This window comes from Toxotes jaculatrix, chromosome 12 (genome assembly GCF_017976425.1).
Source record: "Toxotes jaculatrix isolate fToxJac2 chromosome 12, fToxJac2.pri, whole genome shotgun sequence".
Lineage (NCBI taxonomy): Eukaryota > Metazoa > Chordata > Actinopteri > Toxotidae > Toxotes > Toxotes jaculatrix.
Window position 1 is genome coordinate 10,137,254 of NC_054405.1, and position 22,135 is coordinate 10,159,388.

The 22,135-nt window shown below is 40.6% G+C and overlaps 1 protein-coding gene across 12 annotated transcripts in view; it reads left to right on the forward strand.

Moving 5' to 3' along the window:
* LOC121190322 (RNA-binding protein Musashi homolog 2) overlaps window positions 1-22,135 on the forward strand; it is a 227,580-nt gene that overhangs the window by 68,790 nt on the left and 136,655 nt on the right. For all 12 annotated transcript variants that reach the window (XM_041050950.1, XM_041050951.1, XM_041050949.1 and 9 more), the window contains exon 6: window positions 3,134-3,226. In XM_041050950.1, the coding sequence (XP_040906884.1) occupies window positions 3,134-3,226 (93 nt within the window). The remainder of the gene's footprint in view (window positions 1-3,133; window positions 3,227-22,135) is intronic.

Consider the following 22,135-nt stretch of genomic DNA (forward strand, 5'->3'; position numbering starts at 1 on the left):
CAGAGATGAACATTGACTTGTTTATTTTTTTTTTTTACCTAGATTGGCAATGATAAAAGTGAGTGATGTTGATAAATACTTGCACAGCCAGTTTATCAGCAGCTGTCTGGCTTGGGGTTGCCGGCGGCAGCATCCAAGCCTGATAACCCCTGAGGCCTGAGGCATGATGTTGGGAGGAGGGGGTGGAGGGTGGGGGTTGGGGTGGAGGATGATGCAGCTGCTGGGTCTTGGCCAGTGTATAACCCTAAACCATCCAGCCAGTTGATATTTTGCATGTCCACAAGTAGTCAAACATCAAACATCAAGTAGGAAAAAAAATCCCACCATTGCCATAGGCTTATCTGTGAACCTGTAGTGCTAATTACACAGCAGGAAATTAAATTGTTGAATTGATGAGACAACTTTGCTATTCTTAGATCTCTACAGTAGGACAGAAAATAATGTCACCCCAAGGGTGGCGCCAGAGGAAAGACCAGAGTCTACTTTTTTATGGACTGACAATTTTAGGACGCCTGCTACTCAGCTTGTCAGGCTCAGCTTTACATTGTCAGACTTGGCTCAGCCTGAGCTGCCCTCTTGTCAGCCTCAGGTGTGCTTCATCAGCTGTACTTTGAGGTGATCATTACTTACCATGGTAACACTGCATGTGAGCTCCTGGATGTTAACATGCATTTAGCTAACATTTAGCATGCAATATAATATTACTTTGCTAGCATTTAATCATGCTAACATTAACACGTTAACATGTGTTGAAGTTCAGCGTGGCCCAGTTACCAGTGTAACATATAGGCTATGTATGTTAGCATGCTAACATTGTGATCAGGTATCAGGCCATTAAATTAGAGGTGTCGCGTCCTATAGGAACAAAATAGAAAACTGACATATATATTTAACACATTTATTACCAGTGTGTATTGGTGCGTGTGTATAATTATACACTTGTAATGACCCTTGCACGTGTATTGATTGTCTGACATAGCCAAGCCTATTTTGCATACCTGTATGCACTTGCTAATTAGTATACAAACTGTGTTGTGCATGTTTAAGCCATTGCACAGTTTCATAGACCTGTTGACGCACTGCGCAAACTGTGCTGCTCATGTGAGTGTAATAAAACATCCCTGATTATATTTTTACTTGAGTTGAGTGTGTGGTCTCTAACCCAAACTCTTATGGGTTCTTCTCGCAGTTACCAGCACCTCCGGGCTCCAGTACACGCCCTGCACAGAGCTCTGTTCTCTTTTCCACTTTTAAATTGGAGTCATATGGGAGAATAAATGTCGACCAACCTCTGAAATGTATTACATTTTTATTTTATTCAGAAAAGCACATTTGGATAAATTACTTTCTGTCTTCTTTAACAAACCGAGGTTTAATTGAATTTTGTAGTAAAACAATATAATATTATAAAAAAAACATGAAAATCACAGAAGCAAAAAAAAATGTAACAAGAGAGGGCCCATGTGTGGGAGGCTGTGTGCATATGTGCAGGCTATGTGCCTGTGAGACTGCGTGCACCTGGAAAGCACTTGACAGATGGTTACTTCAGCTCGAGCTGAATGTTGCTTCTTTTTTCCTCAGTGTTAAGCCTCTTTCATAGATCGAAAGTGTTTCGGTCAGCATTTTGATCAAGGTAGACTCTTTCAACCTTCTTGATTGTTTGGTGTAACCCCCCCCCCCCCCCCCCCCCATTTCTTTTTGTTTAATTCTGGCGATCCAAGGGAGATCAGAGCTGTGACTTTGCTGCATTATGTGCCACATCATGTCGATAAATTCTCACACTGTAGCGTAGATTCTGTGCTTTATAGGAGACAGGTAAAGATTATTTATGGGGAAATTGTCTCCCTGGATTCACAATAACCTGCAGTGCTCTTCTCCATCAGCCAAACAGGTGCTAGAAAAACAAAGTAAACCATATAGTTTGTTAAACCATTTGTTAATACTCATTGTACAAGTCGAGAGCTTTATTCGTTCATTCTCCCATATCAATAGTCTCATTGTTTTCCAATAACTAAACAAAGAGAAGTGGATCGGACAAAAAACTGTCGATACTGACTTAAGCTAGGAAACGCTCTGTCTACAAGAAACATGCTACATCCATCACCTTTGTGTGTGTGTGTAGAACCAGAGGTCGGCTAAAACAGGCTGAGGGGAGAGTCCTTCTCTCCACAGTGTTCGAGCAGCCTCTCAGCGCTGAGTAACAACAATAACAACACAGATGCCAAAGAGTCATGAAGTGCCTAAGCATCAGTGTTATTGTATATTCCTTCCCATTTTTTAGCTACCTATTTATATCTATATATAAAACAGAGCCTTCACTACTGTTTAATTTGTCTCCGATCCAATGTCATGATCATACATACGTTTCAGAGATCTGACTTTAGGAAAAGACCTGGGCCTGTTAATTGTCGTTGCATTAAAACCATTTTGTTTGTTGGTTCTCTGGTTCATTTTTAATCTGTGCAAACTTGTATGCAAAAAAGAAATGGTCCCACACAGATCTGACACTCACACTAGTGCTGAATTGTTACTGTAGTTCCCTGAGAAATTGTCCTCCTAAATTTAGCATGTACTCTCTGCAGCAGATGTTCATGCCCTTTTTGATGCTGTGGGTAATAATCCTTAATATTATTGCTGTTTGAAACTAAATGAGGCTTTAATGCACTCTGATTCCATCTTACAACACTCATTAATTGTACTTTGAAAGTCCATAAATTATTTTTGTGGGGTTTTTTTTTAAGTTTTGTAAAGATAAACAGAAACTTTTAAGGATGAAATGGAGGACTTCAATTCTGTGACAGTCTGCTTTGATGTGAAATGTCACTGTGAAGGAAATTCTCAGAACAGACAAGAGTATACAAACCCAAGAGTATTTTTGTTTGTTTGTTTGTTTTTTGCTGCCAAAACCCTCAGCATTTGTGACCATGCTTGTTACCAACACTATAATACTAAAGTGTGTTGGAAACTTTATTGTGCGAGTCTCTTTATTCCTGTGTAGCAACAGTGTGTCCTCACTCCTTTATGTCCTCCCCATCACAGGTGCTGCTCACTCTCTGTTTGAAGCCTCATTAAATGTGTTGTGCAATGTATTTGAAGCCTTGTCACTAATCTTCTGTTGACCTTTTCTTTCCAGATGGTCACAAGAACAAAGAAAATATTTGTGGGTGGCTTGTCTGCCAATACAGTAGTGGAAGATGTGAAGCAGTATTTTGAACAGTTTGGGAAGGTAAGTCTGTTTATTTATTTTATTTATTTCTCTTCTCTTATTACTCTGCGTAGTGTTGTCACAATAACCAGGATTTCAGCGATCTTTGATTCCATTGTTGTGTTGTTGGATGTTAGATTATTTCAACATATAAAATTCAGTCCCATATCATTAAAATAATGTGAAAGATGTTAATTTGCTAATTTGATTAATTAAAGTCCCAATCCACAGTCATTGTACTGCACCCCCTGTCAGTCCAACAGTCTCATTGTGGTTTAGACCACATGGCCAGCACTCCAGCTTTAGCCATCACTAATTTGAGCCTTGAAAGAGGCCAGCAGCTCCAATTTGGCTCCTTTCTTGACAGTAAGACAAATAAATTTCTATTGCAACAAGCAAACCGCTGAAGAAATGGCGGTAGCTTTGCACAGTCCACCATGCATGGTCAACAACATGCATTTTGCTTACAGAGCAAACAAGCAATGACAGCCAGCGGACATGACCAAACCCCTCTGCAAAAAAAAAAACAAAACAAAAACCAGAGCATGTTTTTTCTTATCTATGGTTGTATGACATTAAAATCAAATATAACTTGGTATTGGAATCGAAGTTGGGGCTCTGATATTGTGACAACATTATTCCAGTGTGTTCAGAAAGGAAAACACACCCACTTCATTCATATTCAGCTGTTTGTTCCTGTCTGCTGCAGGAGTTTCTGCATGCTGTTCTCATGACCAGTACCCCCAGCTGAGTGAGGCATATATGCCCACCCTGTTATACAAGGACACATACACACACACACACCCACACACACATACACACACACCGACTCAAGCATGTGCACACACAAACAGGCTTTGATACAGTGGCAGCATTTCACAGATAATTTCCTCATACTGAGCGGAGATCCATTTCCCTCATGTCATATTCCACATCAGTCAAGGTCACCTTCAGCTGATACAGTTCCTGTAACATCAGCACTTGACCTTGAGTTTAAACAATTTCACTGAGGATGGATTTTTAATGGGCACATAATGTACCATGTCCTAAAGGAAACAAAAGAGCTGTTATAAATTAATAGAAACAGTGTTTTTTTTTTTTTTTTGTCGGAGACAATATGCAACTAGCTCTGCCTTCTAAAACCCAGTATTGTTTTCTTGACTGAAAGCGTACAAGGTGAAGGACCTTGTTTTGCTCCTTTTCTGGTGGAAGTGGCATTGAAGACCTCACCACGGCCTGGTCTGCCGTTCCAAATAAAGATGCCTTATTTGCACAATAGAACACAGCAAGCTAATATTCAGCACGACTTTGCAATCAATTGATCTGAAAAAAGGGCTCGAAATGATTTTCGACTTGATTGAATGACATAATTGACTTGATTATACAAAGTTTTTTTCCTCCTTGAGGAATCCTCAAATGCTTAGGAGGAAACAAACAAATCAGACTGATTGAGCAAGATCTTGTGCATGTTTCTGTGTGTGCTTTTATAGCCTACTTGTGCATGCTTGGATGTGTCTGCCGTACTGCTCTCGCCATGCGTGAGTGTGTCAGCGATTAAGTGTATTTATGTGGGTGCATGATTAGGGGTGTGTGTGTGTGTGTGTGTGTGTGTGTGTGTGTGTGTGTGTGTGAGACTGAACAAGCAGGTTTGAGTGTCTTCAGCAAAAAAAAAAAAAGAAATCAGAGTAGATATTGTGGGCCATGGCAGACAAGATACAGAGCAAAAAGAGGTGTTTTTCTCTCTCTGTGTTTTACTTGTGTCCTTCCTTTCTGCCTTACACATTCCAGGATTTATTAAATAACCTGCCTGTCAGTGCAACCTACCATTATCGCCACATACACACCACTCTGAGGACTTATCCACAGAAGGGAAAACCAATTAATTCAGTTTCCCCTCCATAGAATCTTGGTGGCAGTATGTGTGTCAGTCATCAGTCTGTCTTTCTCTGTCTGTCTGTCTGTCTGCTTATGTGCATGTCAAGGAGGACATTAGCCAGCATGGTGGCAGGGCAGCTAGTCATTTATATTTCTGGGAAGTATGTTTTGAAGCACTTATCAATCATCGCGCAACTACAGCTTAAGGCACCGGCAAATGTTCTTCCTCACTTGGAACAAGCCATTTCACTGATATTATTTAGCAAGTACTCTGTTTGTGTGTGTGTGTGTGTGTGTGTGTGTGTGTGTGTGTGTGTGTGTGTGTGTGTGTGTGTGTGTGTGTGTGTGTGTCTGTGTGTGTGTGTGTGTGTGGTGTATGCTAGGCAGCATAGGCCAATTAGCAGGATGTGGTCTGCAGAGATGGCGGTGGTTGGGAGGCAGTGGAGGGGAAACAGCTGGTGTGGCCACAATTGGGTCACAGGTTCTGTCTGTAACCTCCCCACCTCCCCTCCCTCCCACCTCAGCCCCCCTCCCTTCTGTCTCCATTCTGCCGGGGTGTGTGTGTGTGGGGGGGGTGGCATTTGTTATGGGGAGAGGCTGACAGCTCTCATGCACATCAGTCTCTCTGCCACTCTCCCAGCCGTCACCATTAGGAAAGAGCACATGCCCGAGCATTGGCACAACTTCAGAGGAGCTGCTCCACAGTCAGAGCCACATTTTTTTTTTTTTTTTTCCCTGTCGCCTACAGTACACGTTTAAGGTGTGTGTTTGAAGTGATTGTGACAGTCATTTGAATGGAACTGAAGTGTGGTTGTGTTTGACTGATTCTAATGCACCTCAGATGGATCCCATTACCTGCCTAATAGTAGCCACATCCTGCCTTCCATTTTTTTTTCTCTCAGGCAGCACACTGCACCTAAGCCCTGCAAGCCAGATGAGACAATCTTATCAGCACTGCCTGGCCTCCCTTTATATTCAAGGACTCTTCACTGGAGGCTGCTGCTATTCCTGTCTTGCAATAAAGTCAAATTAATCAGTGTGCTGTTTGTGCTATTATGTGCTATTGTGCAGATTTATAAATTGTAAGAAAAGACAGCGTTAGCCTACAGAGACCACATTTTTAGGTTTTCCTCATATGTAGGCCTCACTTGGTGACATGTTTGTTGCTATTTGTGTCGCATAATGTTGTTATGTTTGCAATATGCAAACATAGTCATTTATAAGCGTTTTAACACATTTACCTTCTTTGCCTTTGCAAGCAGAAACACTCCCAAAAATATCAGCCTGCAGAGGTGACCGCACAGAGAAGATTTTACATTTTTTTTTATGCATAAAAGGCTTTTATAATTTTTAGGGCTGCAACCAATGATTATATTCATTAGTGTTTAATCTGCGGCTCATTATTTTGATTACTTGATTAATTGTTTTGTATATAAACTGACAGTAAATTGTGAAAAATGCGTTATAGTTTTCCACAGACTAAGGTGATGCAAATGTCTTGTTTTATCAGTTCACCATCATTTGTGACATAGAAAACATCAAATCCTCATGTTTGAGAATCTACAAAGCGAGAAATATTTGATCATATTTTTTTTGGAGTTCAGTATCTTATAATTTATTAGTTATGTTCTAGTTTGATGATCTACAATAGAGAGTTAAATAACACACTTTTCATATAAGGTGAGGGTTTAATAAGATATAATTACTAATTTTGTAAATATGGCGTGCGTTGCATGTTCTGTTGATGAGTTAAGGTTTTTTTTTTTTGTACGTGGCACAAAATGCTCTCTTATTTTTCCAATAAATCAAACACCTGTTAACAAAACACCTACCACCTCAAAATGTTCCACTAAGGCAAAGACTTGATTAAGGATGGGAGTATGTGTGATGACACCTTTTTAAATTTGGATATGACGAACCAGCAGAGCCCTGCCCAGGCATGAGAGGAGCTCTCCCCGCAATTAAAGGCGTAATTAGCTGGGGTGGCTAATGCTTCCTCATTGGTTTATTGTAATCGGCTTTGAGTGCGTCTCATAGTGCCCTTATTTGGCTAAGCTGAAACATCTCCTGCTCACTGACTCACTTTCTGCACTCCTGTCCATTGGCTGGGCTTTGCTGCACAAGCTTGAGGCTGACTTTTAGTTTCATCAGAGCTACTTGCTTCCATGTCGCTGGGCTGCCACAATCGTCCCTTTATGTCCAGGCTGTCCTGGTTCTCATGCTCCACTGGTCTAGAGCCAGATCCTGGAGGTGGAGCTGAATGGGAGGAGGAGGAGGAGGAGCTTAACCAGTTCACTGCCACTGGGCTCAGGAGGGATAAAGGTAGACACACAAAGGTCACTACTGAGTCCTAAGATGAGACAATGATCTTATAGTGGGGGGAAAAAAGCCAGTCAAGGGATGTGACTGTAAGAGTGATGACACCTGTTGGAGGACACTGGAAAGATGAGTGTCCTGTCCAAGCCTACTGCAGCTGTGTGCTGTTTCTGTGGTGTTTCACCTCTGGCCAAGGAAGTATCTGCATGCTTCTCTCATACTTTCTCTGAGAGGAAGCAGATGAGGGGAAGAAGTGAAATTATAAAAGAGTTGGGGAAAAAAAAAAAAATTCCTTTGTTAGTGCAGGAAATTTGTTCTGGGGCTCTGGTAATCTAATACCACGGCTGACATTTCGCGTGCCCTTAGATTCTGCAAATGGCAGAAAAATAACTGTGTGACCATCTTTAAAGACTGTATGAATTCATTTTGCATACCTGCCTGAGTACTTAGGGACTTAACAGCACTGAAGGTTTTCAGGTATTCCAGTTAATAATAAAGCAGCGCTGGTGACAGTTATCAAAATCAGTGGCATATATATTTTTTAATAAAATGTGTTTTATTTGATACTTTTTCCTCAAGGACAAGTTAAGTATAGTTAAGGATCCGTGAAATAATGTGGTGTTCTTCTCAGATTTCTGCGTTTTCTCATTAGAAACTCGGACTCGAGCCACTTTTAGTTTCAGTCTTCAAAAAGTGCTTCTGAATCACTGCAGAGATTACAAATCACTAACAATCACTGATGTGACATTTATATCATTGTTCTCGTGTCATCTGTTTGATTGCAGAATTGAAATTTTACCTTGGGTGACAACGCAATTAAGCTTTTACAGTGACAACACAAACATAGGGCTTTAACTGGAATCTGTGAAGTTGGGAATCCACCTTGGATTTATATTAAAAGTGATGGGAGCTTTGAGGAAAGCAAAAAAAAAAAACCCTCAAATACACAGTTGTGACATGTTCATTGGCTGAAATAGCAAACATGGATGATTAATGCAGCAAAAATAAAACTTTATATGAGTGAAGAGAACCTAATCAAAAGGCTACAGTCCTTCATTCCACTCCTTCCGCTGGTGCAGGTGCACATTTGCATGTCATTTACATGGTAGCTCACAGTGACCACTACTACTCCAACGTCTCCGTGTCCATCATCTGCTGACATTCTGTGATTGTTTCCTCTCTGCTGTGACTTACCCAATCAGTTGAGGATATAGTCTGGTTCCAGTGATTGTAAGGAGTGATCAGGGCAGCGCTGATGGAGCATGTGCCTTTACAGTGGAGATTTAGCCAGAGGCTTCAATCTCATTGCAGTCACTTGTAGTTAGTGACTGAGACCAGCAGTGAGAAGGGCAGAGCAATATAAATGAATTGGCTATGAATGTGGATACGGCCACGGTGCTACAGGGACACACGGCGGGGGAAAGGGCCAGTTAGACAAACTATTTCATATCCCCCTTGACCTTTATTTGCCCAGTGGCCCAGCAACATTTCCAATAGAGTACCTTTTAAATGGCCGCTGAAGAATTGAGCTACAGTATTCACATAATTTTTTTGTGTGCGTGTCGGTCTTTGTATGAGAGCGCGAACACATGTGTTTAATGCAAGTGTCTTATCTGCAGGTTACTGAATTTTTACTTAAAGGATTAGACCTTTAACAAAGAATGCAATTGGTCTTTGATTATTGCTGATCCTTAAAAAAAATATCCCATGATCTCCCCCAACAACTAGGTGCTATGTGGTATAGGTAGCTCACAAAGAGAGCTGTGGATCAGGGGAGATTGACACCTTTCTGTAGGCCTGTAGTCTCATCTCCCAGCTGTCCCTCCTGAAATGGCTCCCTCGGGATAAGCCAGGATTGGCTTGATTGTGTTATCGGCGACTGATCGGGTCATTGAATGATGGAATTTTGAGCCCCTGTTCTGCTTAAAGAATGAAATGTTTAAAGAAGATTGACTGTGATTGGATCAGATCCAGCACCTGCTCAAAGGGGTCAATCAGGTGAAGGCAGGAGGCAGCAATCTCTGCTGTGCTATTGTGACACGAATAAAGGGGGGGAATTAATGTGTGTGTTGGGGTAGGGTGTTGGTGGATGGATGGTAGTGTGGGAGGGGGGGTAGAGATGCCATTCAACAGGGAGGCGGATGAAAAATGTCATCAGAGGAAGTGTCATGAGTAATTTGCAGCCACCTCACCATCAGACTGGTGTGGAGGTGGACGTCTCCACCTCAGTGTCTCCACCTCAGCCTTGCAAACTGCAGTCTAGTCCTTAGGGAATTCTATGTGGGAGAACACGTCTGAGATTCAAAGAATAATTTATTTCCCCCGATGGATGGGGAACATGTATGATATATGCTGTATGTGTGTTAAAAAATGGTATGAATAGAGGGTTTGAAGGGTGGGAGCCTGGTAGAACATGAAGCCATGAGAGGTCCAAGGTACTGCTTTGAGAAAATTAAATTTTATCTAGATCTAGATAGATAGATAGATAGATAGAGATTTGTAGTTATAGATATATACATTATGTGTTCCTCAATTACACATAAACATATTTAGATAGGGATTTTTTGCTGTGACTCAAGTGCATATTTCAGGACTGCTAGACACAAACATATTTGAGTTCAGGTCCACAGAAGCCTATGCCGGCCTCTGAGTGACAGACCTTGTGTCTTTGCATGCCACAGCCAAATGAGAAACAAAATGAAAGTGTCAAATTTCAGCTCTCATCTGATGGGCTTTTAAAGAGGATGCGAACTGCTTTTGAACCCAAATAACCCTTTTCATCCTCATCAGACATTTTTCTTAACAAAGGGTTGTCAGTGCTCAACATTCCCCCCTCCCCCCCCTGACTGTAGAGCTCCAGGAAACCAGTGATCATGAAAAATGACTCAGCACCACCTGGAGAACAGGCAGTTGACACAGTGCAGCTCAAATGATGACGATGCACAATGCTCGCCGTGCATCTGAGCTAATACACACACAGCTTTATAGATCTTGAGACATTTGCTGAAGGTATTTGTGCAGCCCTCTGTATGGATTTATCCCAGTTGCCTAAACAGCAAGGTTGATAACAATAGAAATGCTCGAGTTTTAGCTGCAACTCTGATGCTTTATTCACACTTTAGAGGTATACAGTAAACAGAAAAGAACAGTTTAATGTGCCCGTAGATGGGAAATTGTGACAGTCTTTGCCATCTCCAGCAGTGGATCTAGCAAAATAAATCCATACACCTATCTAGGAAAAAAAGCAATGGAAAAAAAACAAAAAAAAAAAACAAGAGCTTTTCTCCTAAATGCCTATTTACAGTCTGGATAACCAAGAAAGTGATGTACAGCTGAATGTTAGTTTCAGAATAAGTTACTGCCATGGCCTCCCATGCCACAGCAATCAGATTTAATAATATCCTCTACTTTTCTGTGAGTGTTTGCTATGATTGACTGTTATCCCACAACACTGACAGTATGTCTTTTTTTATATAGCACAATGTGACTTCAGGATAAGTGTTGAGAAAAAAAAGACTTCAAGTAGCCCACTGCCTGTGCTTCTGCAGCCACCTACTGCAGTGTGACCAGGTCCACAGGCAGCTCCAGCTCATGCCATGAGTGCCTCCCACACATCGCATAGCCTTCTTGAAATCATCGGGTAAATGTTCTTACATGGGAATGTACACAATGTTCTGTGGTTTGATGTGAAGGGCTAATGAAGTCTCAAAGGTTTCACTTATCTGAAACACTTAGTGCTTACTCCTGTGTGTGTCTAGATATCCTCAGGTCTGTTAAAAGCGTTACATTATCTGGATATAAGCCCTAAAGTAGTCCACTATCTTAAATACACTTGTTAGAAAATTGCTTGTTAGGTTTCATTTCTATACAACTGTAAAACCCAACATTGGTAGTGACAGGCTCATTACATCCAGTAATATTTAGCTAGAGCAGAGTAAGTAGGCCAAACAAAATGAGGTAATTGCAAAAAAAAAATGTAGTTTCAGCAAAATATGTGAATGCAGAGGTTTCAGCTTTGTCTCCATCCAGCTTTTGTTTTTTTTTTTTTTTTTTTTTTTTTTTTTTTTGTTGCAGCATTTATTTCTTTATTGTTGTTTAAAGAAGAGGAGTCGACTGCCATGCTACAGCTCTGTGAGTCTGTACCTAAGAACAGCAGTTACATGCATCTGCAACTAAACCGCAACAGCAAATATGTTTCGCAGGAAACGTAATCTCTGGCTGTTTATGTTTGGAGGAAATGTTACTTTTGAATGAATAGACGTTACATTTATTAATGGCAGCAGAGTCACCTGGTGGTGGTTGAGCTGGATGGCGGGTGTGGGCTTCACATCTCATCTGTGGTTAGGTTTAGGCAACAAAAACACTTTGGTTAAGATTAGGGAAACGTGGTTTTTGTTAAATCAAAATACTTAGGTGCTTTGAGTGCAGTAGAGTTTAATAATGCTCTACTGTAGTATCATTGTATTTGCAACATGTCAAATTCTCAGATGCAGAAACAACGTAACCCGTATAGAACTGTAATCCAGTTGCCTATAAAACACATTTGCTGTTACAGCTTACTTGTATATAAGCGTTTTCTTGGAGACAGGGTTAGGAGCAGAGACACTTTAAACTAAAAGCTAATGCCAGCATGCTAACATTTCCATAATCACAACATGCCTTTGTGGACAAATTGGAATTTTGACCTCTTGAGTGCTTGATTAATAGTCAGGGAGCAACCAAAGTCATCAGGATTCATCGTCTGGGAACCATGAATGCCTGTACAAACTTTTGTGCCAGTCCATCTAATAGATTTTGAGCTGTTGCACTGAATACATGAAAATTTGACCATCAGTAGCAGATGTTAAACCAGGGATCACATATATTATGAGGATACAACTCAGGCATCATGTGTGTCAGATTTCATGGCAATCCATTCAATAGTTGTCAAAATATTTAACCCACAACTAACAATGGCAATTTCATGGTGGCACTAGAAGGAAAGTCAGAGTACTGCTGAAGTTATCAAGGTTCATCCTCTGGTGACCATAAATATTTATAATGCCAACACACTTTCTGTAAAATGCCATCTCATCTATTGTACTTCACAGACTGCACACTGTTTACATAACAGTGCAAAAAACATTTACTCAGATGTAAATTGACCGCTGATTACGTGCCTCACATTATTGATTAGAGTTTAAAATGAGTCCACTTATCCACGTATTTGAATGTGTGTTTAGTTAATAGAGCCAATCAAAGTATTCATTTAATTCCCAGGCACTGGAAACAACTAAAAAAAAAAACAGAAGATGGCTTCAGCATTATGCAATGATTAAGAATTCTAAATCAAACTTCTACTTTTGATTGAAAGCTTTTTCTCATTGTATGGCATTTTGTGTAATAAGGTTTTTTTGTTTTTTTTAGAAAAACTTTCTTTTGGGCTTTAAAGGTCAGGACACCTTGCCAATAGCAAAGATCCTGAGGCCATTTTGTGGGCCACATCAACATCCTCAAGCAAAGTCAGATCATCATGGTGGACCTCTGTGGCACAAGTGGCAAATTTGTAGACAAGGAAAATCTGGATATATAATAATTTCAATATTTTTGGTGTCAGGCACACAATGTGTGACATGCCCTTTTCGGATTTTAATTTTAACTGCAGTTACCACTTCTGATTAAGCTGAGTCGATCAGCTAAGTCTGATGATGATTTTAACTTGCAATTTGTTATTTGTATCAAGTAATACGTTTCTCAAATGAATGTATCAGCATTAGAGCCAATACCAAAATGTTGCCTGACAAACTGTGTAGGCAAAACACATTAACTGTTCAAACAATTAAGAGCCAGTTTTTGATAAGTGCACTAGTAGTAAATCAGTAATCCTCTGGCTGTTTATTTCTAAAGCCTTTTTATGGCAGTTGAGCATATTTACAAAAAAAAAAGCATATTAACTCTGATATTAACAAAAGCTAAGGTTCTGCCTGAGGAAACTGTGCGTCAGCAACTTACAGGTTTGCTTTCATGGATCCAGCCGGTGCAGGAAAAAAAAAAAAAGAACAAAGATGTTTGACAGTGTAATGCCAAGATTTATGCTACTTATCGTCTGCATTTGAGGTGAAGTAATCTTTGCTCATCTCCTCACACAGTCAGCACAGGGATTAACTCTTTAGGCTTTAGTTTTTTTAGAAATCTGCATTTGTCCCAAATGTCTCACTCGGAATAACATAGGTAAACTTCACTGCTGGAAACTGTCTAATAAAAGAAAAAGAAAAAAGTGATAACGATAACACTATTGTTGTTGTTTAAGAGTACTAAACCATGTCAAACCTTAAAACCTTTGTCTGAATAACCCTGTATGTGTTTCTGTGAAAGACATGGGGAAAGGCAGGAAGAGATAAGGATGGAGATTAGATTAGGTAGATCACGATGTGAATGTTAAATTTAAACAAGTTGTGCGCCATCTATTTAAAAAAAAAAGTGTAGAGGTTTAAACATACCATGTATCAGAACAGAATATCTAAACCGATAGATTATAAAATCATGCATAACATTCAAAGATATGCGCAAAGTTAAGTTTAATGTAATGTCAACAGCTCTCTCTCAGTGGTGTAATGAGGTGATCAGTAATTACTTGAGATATTTTCTGGTTGTTAAAACTGAAAGCACTTACTTTGGGCTGAGGTTAAAGTAGGGATTTAGAGTGATGCACCTTGAAGTTATGTTTAATGCTCAGGCTAATTTATAAGGCGATGCATTTCCATAAATGCTCCCAGCACTTCACGAGCGTCTGTACCCGTGTGTACTTCCTTTGCTCGGCTGACCTCTGTGTTTGATATACAGTGATTTCTATTCCTTCTTGTGTGTTTGTGTCTGTGTGTGCTTTCTAAACAGCGCACTTACTCCTCAGAGAGGAATAATGTAGTGAGCGTGGAGGTGGATGTGCATACGATGCAAGAGAGTGACAACAGATCCCTATCTTAGCTGCCATGCCATGAATAATCTTTAGCTTATTTTCTGAAGTGGTATCTCAGGGTTCTGGTCGAATTGTCTAAAAGCTAAATAAGTCTGCTTGATTGAACTAATGGCACTGAGCCAAGATCTGGCACCAAGTCTTGTCTCTCAGCCTAATCTTTTGGTCACGGACACATTGACCAGGCTCACACACACAAATGCAGACACACACACACACACACCAAAAGCTCCCTTCCAAGCCACTTCCTGATCAGGAAACTTTGAACCCAACATGTGGCCCATAAGTCCTATCCACATGTAATTAGGTTTGATGGTTAGTTGAGCAGAAGCATGGATTTTATCCTTCTCCCCATCTTGCCTCCTGGAGGGTTGCCTCAACTTGTTTTTGATAAGCCCACTGCCGGTCTCTCCAGCTGAACACACATTGTTAAAGCCACCAAGGAGCAGTCATCCATTTTAAAGATGAATTACTCGCTAAAATAAAAATAATGTCGACTGAAAAAAGGTGTTTGTCAGTAAAAGACTCTCTCTAAGACTCTCTCTAACCCTAACCTCTCCATATTTACATTATATACCTGACTCTGTCTTGAGATAAATCAGCGTATTTCTCCCTCTAGTGGTTTAGGTCAAGGCAACTGTTTTGGGTTCTGTTGTATGATAGACGGGAATATGTTAATGTTCCCTCGCACTGACAGTCGGGACCAACTGGTGTGAATATTGTCCCAGCATAAATTGTGTTTCATTAAATTCATTGAATTGGTGTGACCAAATTAGTGTCGCTTAACATTTTTTTGCAAGCTTGTCTGTGTTTTTTTTTTTTTCTAGTGGCAGCACAGAGGCCAATCACACGCCCTCAAAAAAATTTGCAGAGGATTTGTTTAACTTTGAGGCACGTCTTTTAACATTTGCAAGCAAAGTGTGTCATCGTGTGAGTGGGTTTGTTAGTTGCTGGTGCTTTTATCTGGATGTGATACGAGGTGAACGCAAAATGGACAGGCGGCATCACGCTCAAGTGACGGGTTGATTGCATTAAATCATCTGCCAGCGAGTCGTCCAGCTGCCAGCTCACTGTGTTGAATGCAAGGGATGTTTGTGTGTGAAAAGTTACTTTCTATGCAAAAACAAAAAAAGAAGACTAAAACAAAAAAACAAAACCTAAGCCTGTCAAGAAACAGGAGCTGCTCATTTGCCCCATCATTAAAGCTGTGTTTTTTTTATTAAACATTTCCTCAGTATTGGTGGTTGGTGACCATGTGCTAAAATATGAATATACTTAATCTGAAAAAGGGGAAAAAATATACATTTGACTTTCTGTGTCTGCGGGCATCAATTTGATTGTTTTGTTTTTGACATTCTGAGCAGAGCAGACAGAAAAATACAATGTGTCATCCTTTAAGTTGGCACAGGGATTCATTCGAGTATTTTGTGTGTGCATGCATTTGAATTGAGTATGCCGTTTCTAGACGAAACAGACTCAGGAAGTAATTGTCATTTTGACCATCTGCTTGTGCCGTGTCTACTTTGGTTCAAACCTTGTTTAATGCGGAAATGGTATGTGAATAGAAGTGACATGCTGAAACCATGGTACATCTTAATAGGCGCATGGCAGTGTGTGTCGGCGGCTTTAACTGAAAAAGCACACACACACACACACACACACACACACACACACACACACACCGAACAAACACATTCCAAAAGAGACACGCTGTTTTTATTTTTTAAAGGTTAGGCACCTGTGTCAGGTGGCTAACCTTTTTTCACAAAGTAAATACAGTGTTAGTATGGGTATGAAGTGTGGAGTACTTTTATCCAGTTTCTTATACTCCCACTGTTTGCCCATTTAAAGCATGCAACAGTGTGTTTTTTCAAGATGAATAGCTGGCCCCAATGTATGGTCCAGATGTGACAGCGTGCCCTGCATTGCCCCTGCCTTCATCCAGCCAACCAAGCAACAGCTGTGTGCTAGTCTAGGTTGTGGTGATGCCAGTGAGTGTTCGCACACATCTAAAATGCCCATGTTTGAGCAGACGTGCCCCAACATGCTACACCAGAAAGCCTATGGTGTTATTTACATGCTTCTACATCGTGACCAGTGTTACTGAGTCTTGTGACCATCTCTAGATGTAGTTTAATACACGGTGTCTGTGTGCAGGCATGACCTAATATTTGAAAGATTAGATATTGTCCTTTTATTTAAATTTTTTTAACATTTTACATAAACATGTGCTGATATATTTATCATATGGCCAGTGTTTTGACCCTTAATTGGTTAGGATCTACTGCACAAACACACTCAAAGGATTTGAGATCTGAGAAATATTAAATGCAGGGATTTGCACTGTTTGCAACATCAATACCAATATCTTTACCTTGAATTCATATATCCAGTTTACATGAGTTCTTTTGCTTTTTTTTTTTTTCTTGGGCAATTGAATTGAATGGTATTTATACAACTTTAGTTTCATCCCACAGTGCAAGAGATTCAAATTAGCGAAATGGCACATATATCTGAATTATGTCCGTATATTGGTTTAATGTTTTGCTTTGGCAAAGTGGGAAAAAAGAGGTTTATTGCAAATTTTCCACCAATGGTGTTCCTCTTTTAATTAGGAATCATTTACTAAATTACCACATTGCCATCTGGTTTGAGGATAAAACACATGCAAAAGAGATGCAATCTTCCATTTACATGACGGAGATAAACATGTCACTATGAATGGAGTTTTGGAAGTGGAACACATGTCAGAGACAGGAATAATTATAGCAAAAAGCAAAAGCTCTGTGCAAGGTTGTTTGACGTACATGGATCTGATCGCAGTCTATGTGTGTGTGTGTGTGTGTGTGTGTGTGTGTGTGTGTGTGTGTGTGTGTGTGTATAAAAACCCCTGTTTTTGTACTCATAACACTGAAATAGGACTGACATTCATTACCACCTGCAGCCTCACTGACACACTCCTCTACTCTTCCACTCTGGCTGGCTGACTGCCCAGTCATTGGCAGCTTGCACATGTGGCCAAACTGTAAATCAGATTCAGACTTTCCATTCAAGTGCCCTACTCAGGGGACTGGACTGGCCTTTATTCTGACCTTGTGGACCTTTTTATAGGCTTAGAAGAGAGCAGCAGAAAGGAGATGTCTCCATAGTTCACACAGAAATGAAGAACTGAGTGTTTCTTACTTTTGATTAAAATCTGACCTTATGGCATTTTAGAAAATTTGTGCATTTGAGGTTTTGCCTCTTTTTTTTTTTTCAATGTGCACTGTAACTTATCCACAGTTTAAATATTCTCATGGAAAAGCAGAGCGGTGCCATTTTGAAATTCTGTCCTCTGTGATTAGGATTTGTTGTAAGCCATTCACTCCTTTCAGCACAGATCTGTCCTCGTGTAGGGGTGGGCTCATGTTTTTGGTCTTTGTCCCCCCACAGCTGATGCTCCGAAGAGAGTTTGGCAGGGCTCAAGCTGTTCAGTCCCCCGCTCCCTCCCTCTTGCTCTATCCCCGCTCTATCTCTTCCCTCCATCACACCTGATCGCATTTGACAAATGCCTCTATTGGCTCCATATCATCAGGTGCAGCAGAGGCAGCCTAAGACTATATTACTGTGCCCATATACCACATCTGTTCTCCATTGTGCATGGCTGCCACACTTGCTTCTGCAAGGTTTGAGTGGGGCCAAGGCTCTGTCAGTGGAACAGCTTCCTGAGTCGCAGCTTCCATTGGCGAAGGGAAGTCCTGGTGAGTGGGTTGGACGTGGCTTCTGCCGTCACTGCTAACCTTTTAGACAGTGTGGGCCAGGCACATGGGGCACAGTGATTCACCATGGTATTAAACATCCTCACGTAAACATTTGGGGATTTGTGAAGAAATGTCTTTTTCATTTTTTCATTAGGCATTCGTCAATGCAGTGTATTGTGTATACAACTACAAACCTTAAAGATAAAGAAAAAGATTCTCTGTTGTCTGTTCTGTATTTGACATTTTAGCCAAAAAATTACAATAAATGGCAGCATAAATTTGCTGGGGAAAAAAGAAAAAAAAAATCCTTCCACTGTTGCAGTGGAGCACATAGTAATGCATTAGGTACATTTGTATTTGTCAAACACAGGTTTTTACTCTGGCAGTGAATCTCAAGAGAAGCATAATAAAAGCATAAGTATAATCTTAACTATAAAAATGTATAATTACTGCTGTAGTCACTAGATTGAATATTTTCACGTGGAACAAATGCTGCCTGGGAACATTTTACTAATAACATTCAGTATCAACATATTTGTGACTTGCCAAATACACAACATATCCTCATTGCATTAAAAGGAGAAATAATCATTTGCAATTGCATTTCCTACAGAAGTTATTTGCTTTTTAAAATTAGTTGTATAAAAATGAAATTTCTAGGAGACAAGGTTGACTGGTGACCACTGTTTCAAGTCAGTTAAAGTTTCTTCAGATTTTTATATTAGTATTCAAACAGTAGAAATGATCATCCTCATGGTTATTCTGAGAATAGTTAATAGTCAGTTGCTTCATCTCTGCTGTGGTTAAGTGACAATATTAGCCAGACTGTGACATCACCCTGTCCTAGACTGCACTCCAGCTAGATAATGTAGATAATAGCACAGTGTTTTGAGGCAACAGTGACCTAATCAGCCACTGATAGCTATATTACTGCATTAGCCAGCTTGACCTGTGACACATCTCCTTGCTAGCCGATTATTAAATGCAGACTTTGAAAGTGACTTTGGGGAGATTTAAGTGGGGAAAAACAAAAGAGCACTGGAGTGCCTCCTACCAGGGAGAGACGTTGATGGACTGTCATGGCCGGCGTGTCATCAGCAGGAATGCAAGTAGGGTTGGCACAGTAGTCACCATGTGGTGGCAAGGTTAGGTCACATCAGCTGCTTTCGACTGTGATACAAAGAAGACGCTGAGTCGGAAGGCAGTACAGTAAAAAGCAAAACCTCTCCTTTTACCCCGGTGTCTCCCGGTCGATATTTTTGGAATTACTTTCAATTTCGAAGAAGCAAATTGAGGAAGGGAGATAAAAAGAGGTGATGGAAAAATATTAAATTAAAAGTCACAAAGGCAGAGAGAGGAGGGGCAGAGGCACAAGACTTATGCCAGAAAGACGGATAGAGTCCCTCAAATCTGTGAGCTTCCTCATGTGCGTCATGTGTCCTCATGAGTCAACCAGACACTGCACTGCGGGGTGGTAATTGGAGGGCTTCCTGGGAGAGGTGGCCGCAGCTCTGCTTTACCTCTGGGCCACCCTCAACAGTCTGAGCTCCGCTCTAATTGGCACAGCGAATCACACATCTCGTAGTATGCACTGAGGCTGCAGACCAGCTGAGTTAATGATTCATCGATGACCGGTTAATCATCCTTAACACTTTTGATCAATCGGAAATATATTATCAGCGTGTGCTCATATCCGTTCACTGACTCAGTGATCTTATTTACTCAGGTTGCGCAGCAAAAATGGCAGCTGCTTAAGATTTTCATCAAGGAAAAAAAAAGCATACATTTTTTTAAATCTTATAATCTTTCATGGTTGATTATTAGTCGCTAATATGGCCAGTGATTAAGGAAACTGCTTAACATTTGCATCCTTTCTACAGACACGTTGGCTTAGTAAGTGTGGTTAGTTAGCTGTGCTTTTTTTCTCCCAGCCCACCCATTAGTTTAAATGAGTGTGTGGGGGGGGGCACTGGCGCCATATGCTAGGTCCTTGACTGTGACAGACTGACACATTAGTCATTGATGGCTCACAGCCTCTCAGATGATAGGCATTGCTTAAAACGCTGACCTACAAACACACACACACACACACACACACACACACTTAATTGATCCTGAAGCACTCACACACCACACTCACAGTAAATATAGAGGCATTTCTACTGAGGTCATAGCAGCTCAGTCAATTTGACAGTAATGTGTTTGTAAAAATAGTGAAATAAGCGACACAATAGTTTGAAGAGTATAATTATGGCCACACTCGTTACAACCCCATGATAACAGGACTATGGATCAGTCTGTGTCCATTTGCTCAGATAATTTCACACAGCATAGGGACAGTGTGCATCTTGCCACGGCGTATTTAAACATTCAGTGACTGGCCTGATGGTGCTCTATAATTGGCACACTCAAAACAAAAGACATCTTTGTTCCTGATTGGCTCAGGAAGGGGTTTGCCTTGTTCTTCAGCAGCAGCATATTTTCATATTTCCGACATGTTATCCCCACTTGTCACCTAAGGCTTTTTCTTAACTGATGGTAGTTGACGCAATTATTTATATTATTTTAGTTTTTATTGTGGAGCACTACACAAAGGTGCTTTATAATTAAGGTTTGTTATTATATTTCCTTTCACCTTGTTCTTGAGACATTTTTGCAGGTCAGCCTTAAATAAGTGCAGTAAATTTCCCTCACTGTTAGTGTCTGTTATGTGTGGTATTGGACAGTTAAATTCAAAATGTCATCCCTCTTATGTTTATTCTGTGTAATGGAGTGTAACAGCTGATTACAGCTGTAGGCCTGACACAGTACACCGGGCTACAGTAGCGACGGCCTCTGTAGCGATATGGATGAGATTAGCAGCAGCCTAAGGGAGCTGTAAGCCGTTCTCCTCTCTACTTTTAAGTCTCCTCAACAGCACCAAGGTGCTTGCACGTCCTGTTTGAAATGTGTCATCGACTGTCCTGGCAGGTACGTTGCCACGTAAACCTCTGAAGTGACTGACGGCACTTCTTGCCTGGAAAGGTCATCGTAAGAGTGGGTTAAATGTCCCCTGGAGGAGAGAGCGGCACGCCAGACAGTCTGTGATTTGTGTGAGTTTTACGCTGCTGGAGCTGCTTCGCCTCTCTGAATGACCTTGACCAATTCTCCCTCAGTTTTAACTTATAAGTCACTCTCTAGAAAACTGTCTGGCCACCATGTGTCAGATGTGCCAGCACTCATTAGTCTTAGTCTGATTGGGGGATCTGAAGAAATTAAAAAAAAAGAAAAAAAAAAAAGGACTGCCATTAGAGGTCAAGCCATCACAACAACAGCACACAAAACACATCCTCTGTTTTGGTTTAATCCAATTAGACATCCACTGAAGCTTCAGTTGTTTTCAGGCAAGCCTGATTAACTTTGTTGTGAATAGCTGTGCTTGTTCCTGTTATTTTTCCCCTTTCTTGTGTTTGCTCAAGAAATTATCGGCCTTTCCTATCTACTCTCTCATGCTTTAAGTAGAGTTTTATCTCAGACTCAGCTGTGCAATTATGGCTAAAATGATCATCACAATTGTTTGCATAATCAGGATTATCTCTATTTGACTACTGAACTAGAACAGTTAAGATTGACAGACACTGACACATTCACACTGAACTTTTTACCCTTGGTGGTATCTAGCCATGCGGATAGTTTTGGTTCTATATATGCCCATGTTTTGAGATACCTGACTCCACCTCAGTACAATAAAGGTAAATGTTTTTTTTTTTTTTTTTTTTCGCTCACAGCTCTGGAAAAATTACATTTAAAAAATTTCAGCAGCAACATCTTTTACCTGACAGTGTGTCCCAGCTGCTCCGGATAATCCACACAATTCCCTGTGAACGGTCTTCACGGGTCTAAAGTGTATAGTCCCTGTGGAAACTGTTGAGTGTGTTTTTAGAATAACAATGCAGCCATTGGCAATCAAGAAAATAAAAACAATTTATCTGGAAAAATGCTGTTCACATCGCACTGAGCATCTGGTTGTAGTGCCCTTGAACAAACACCTGTCAGATAATATACCCC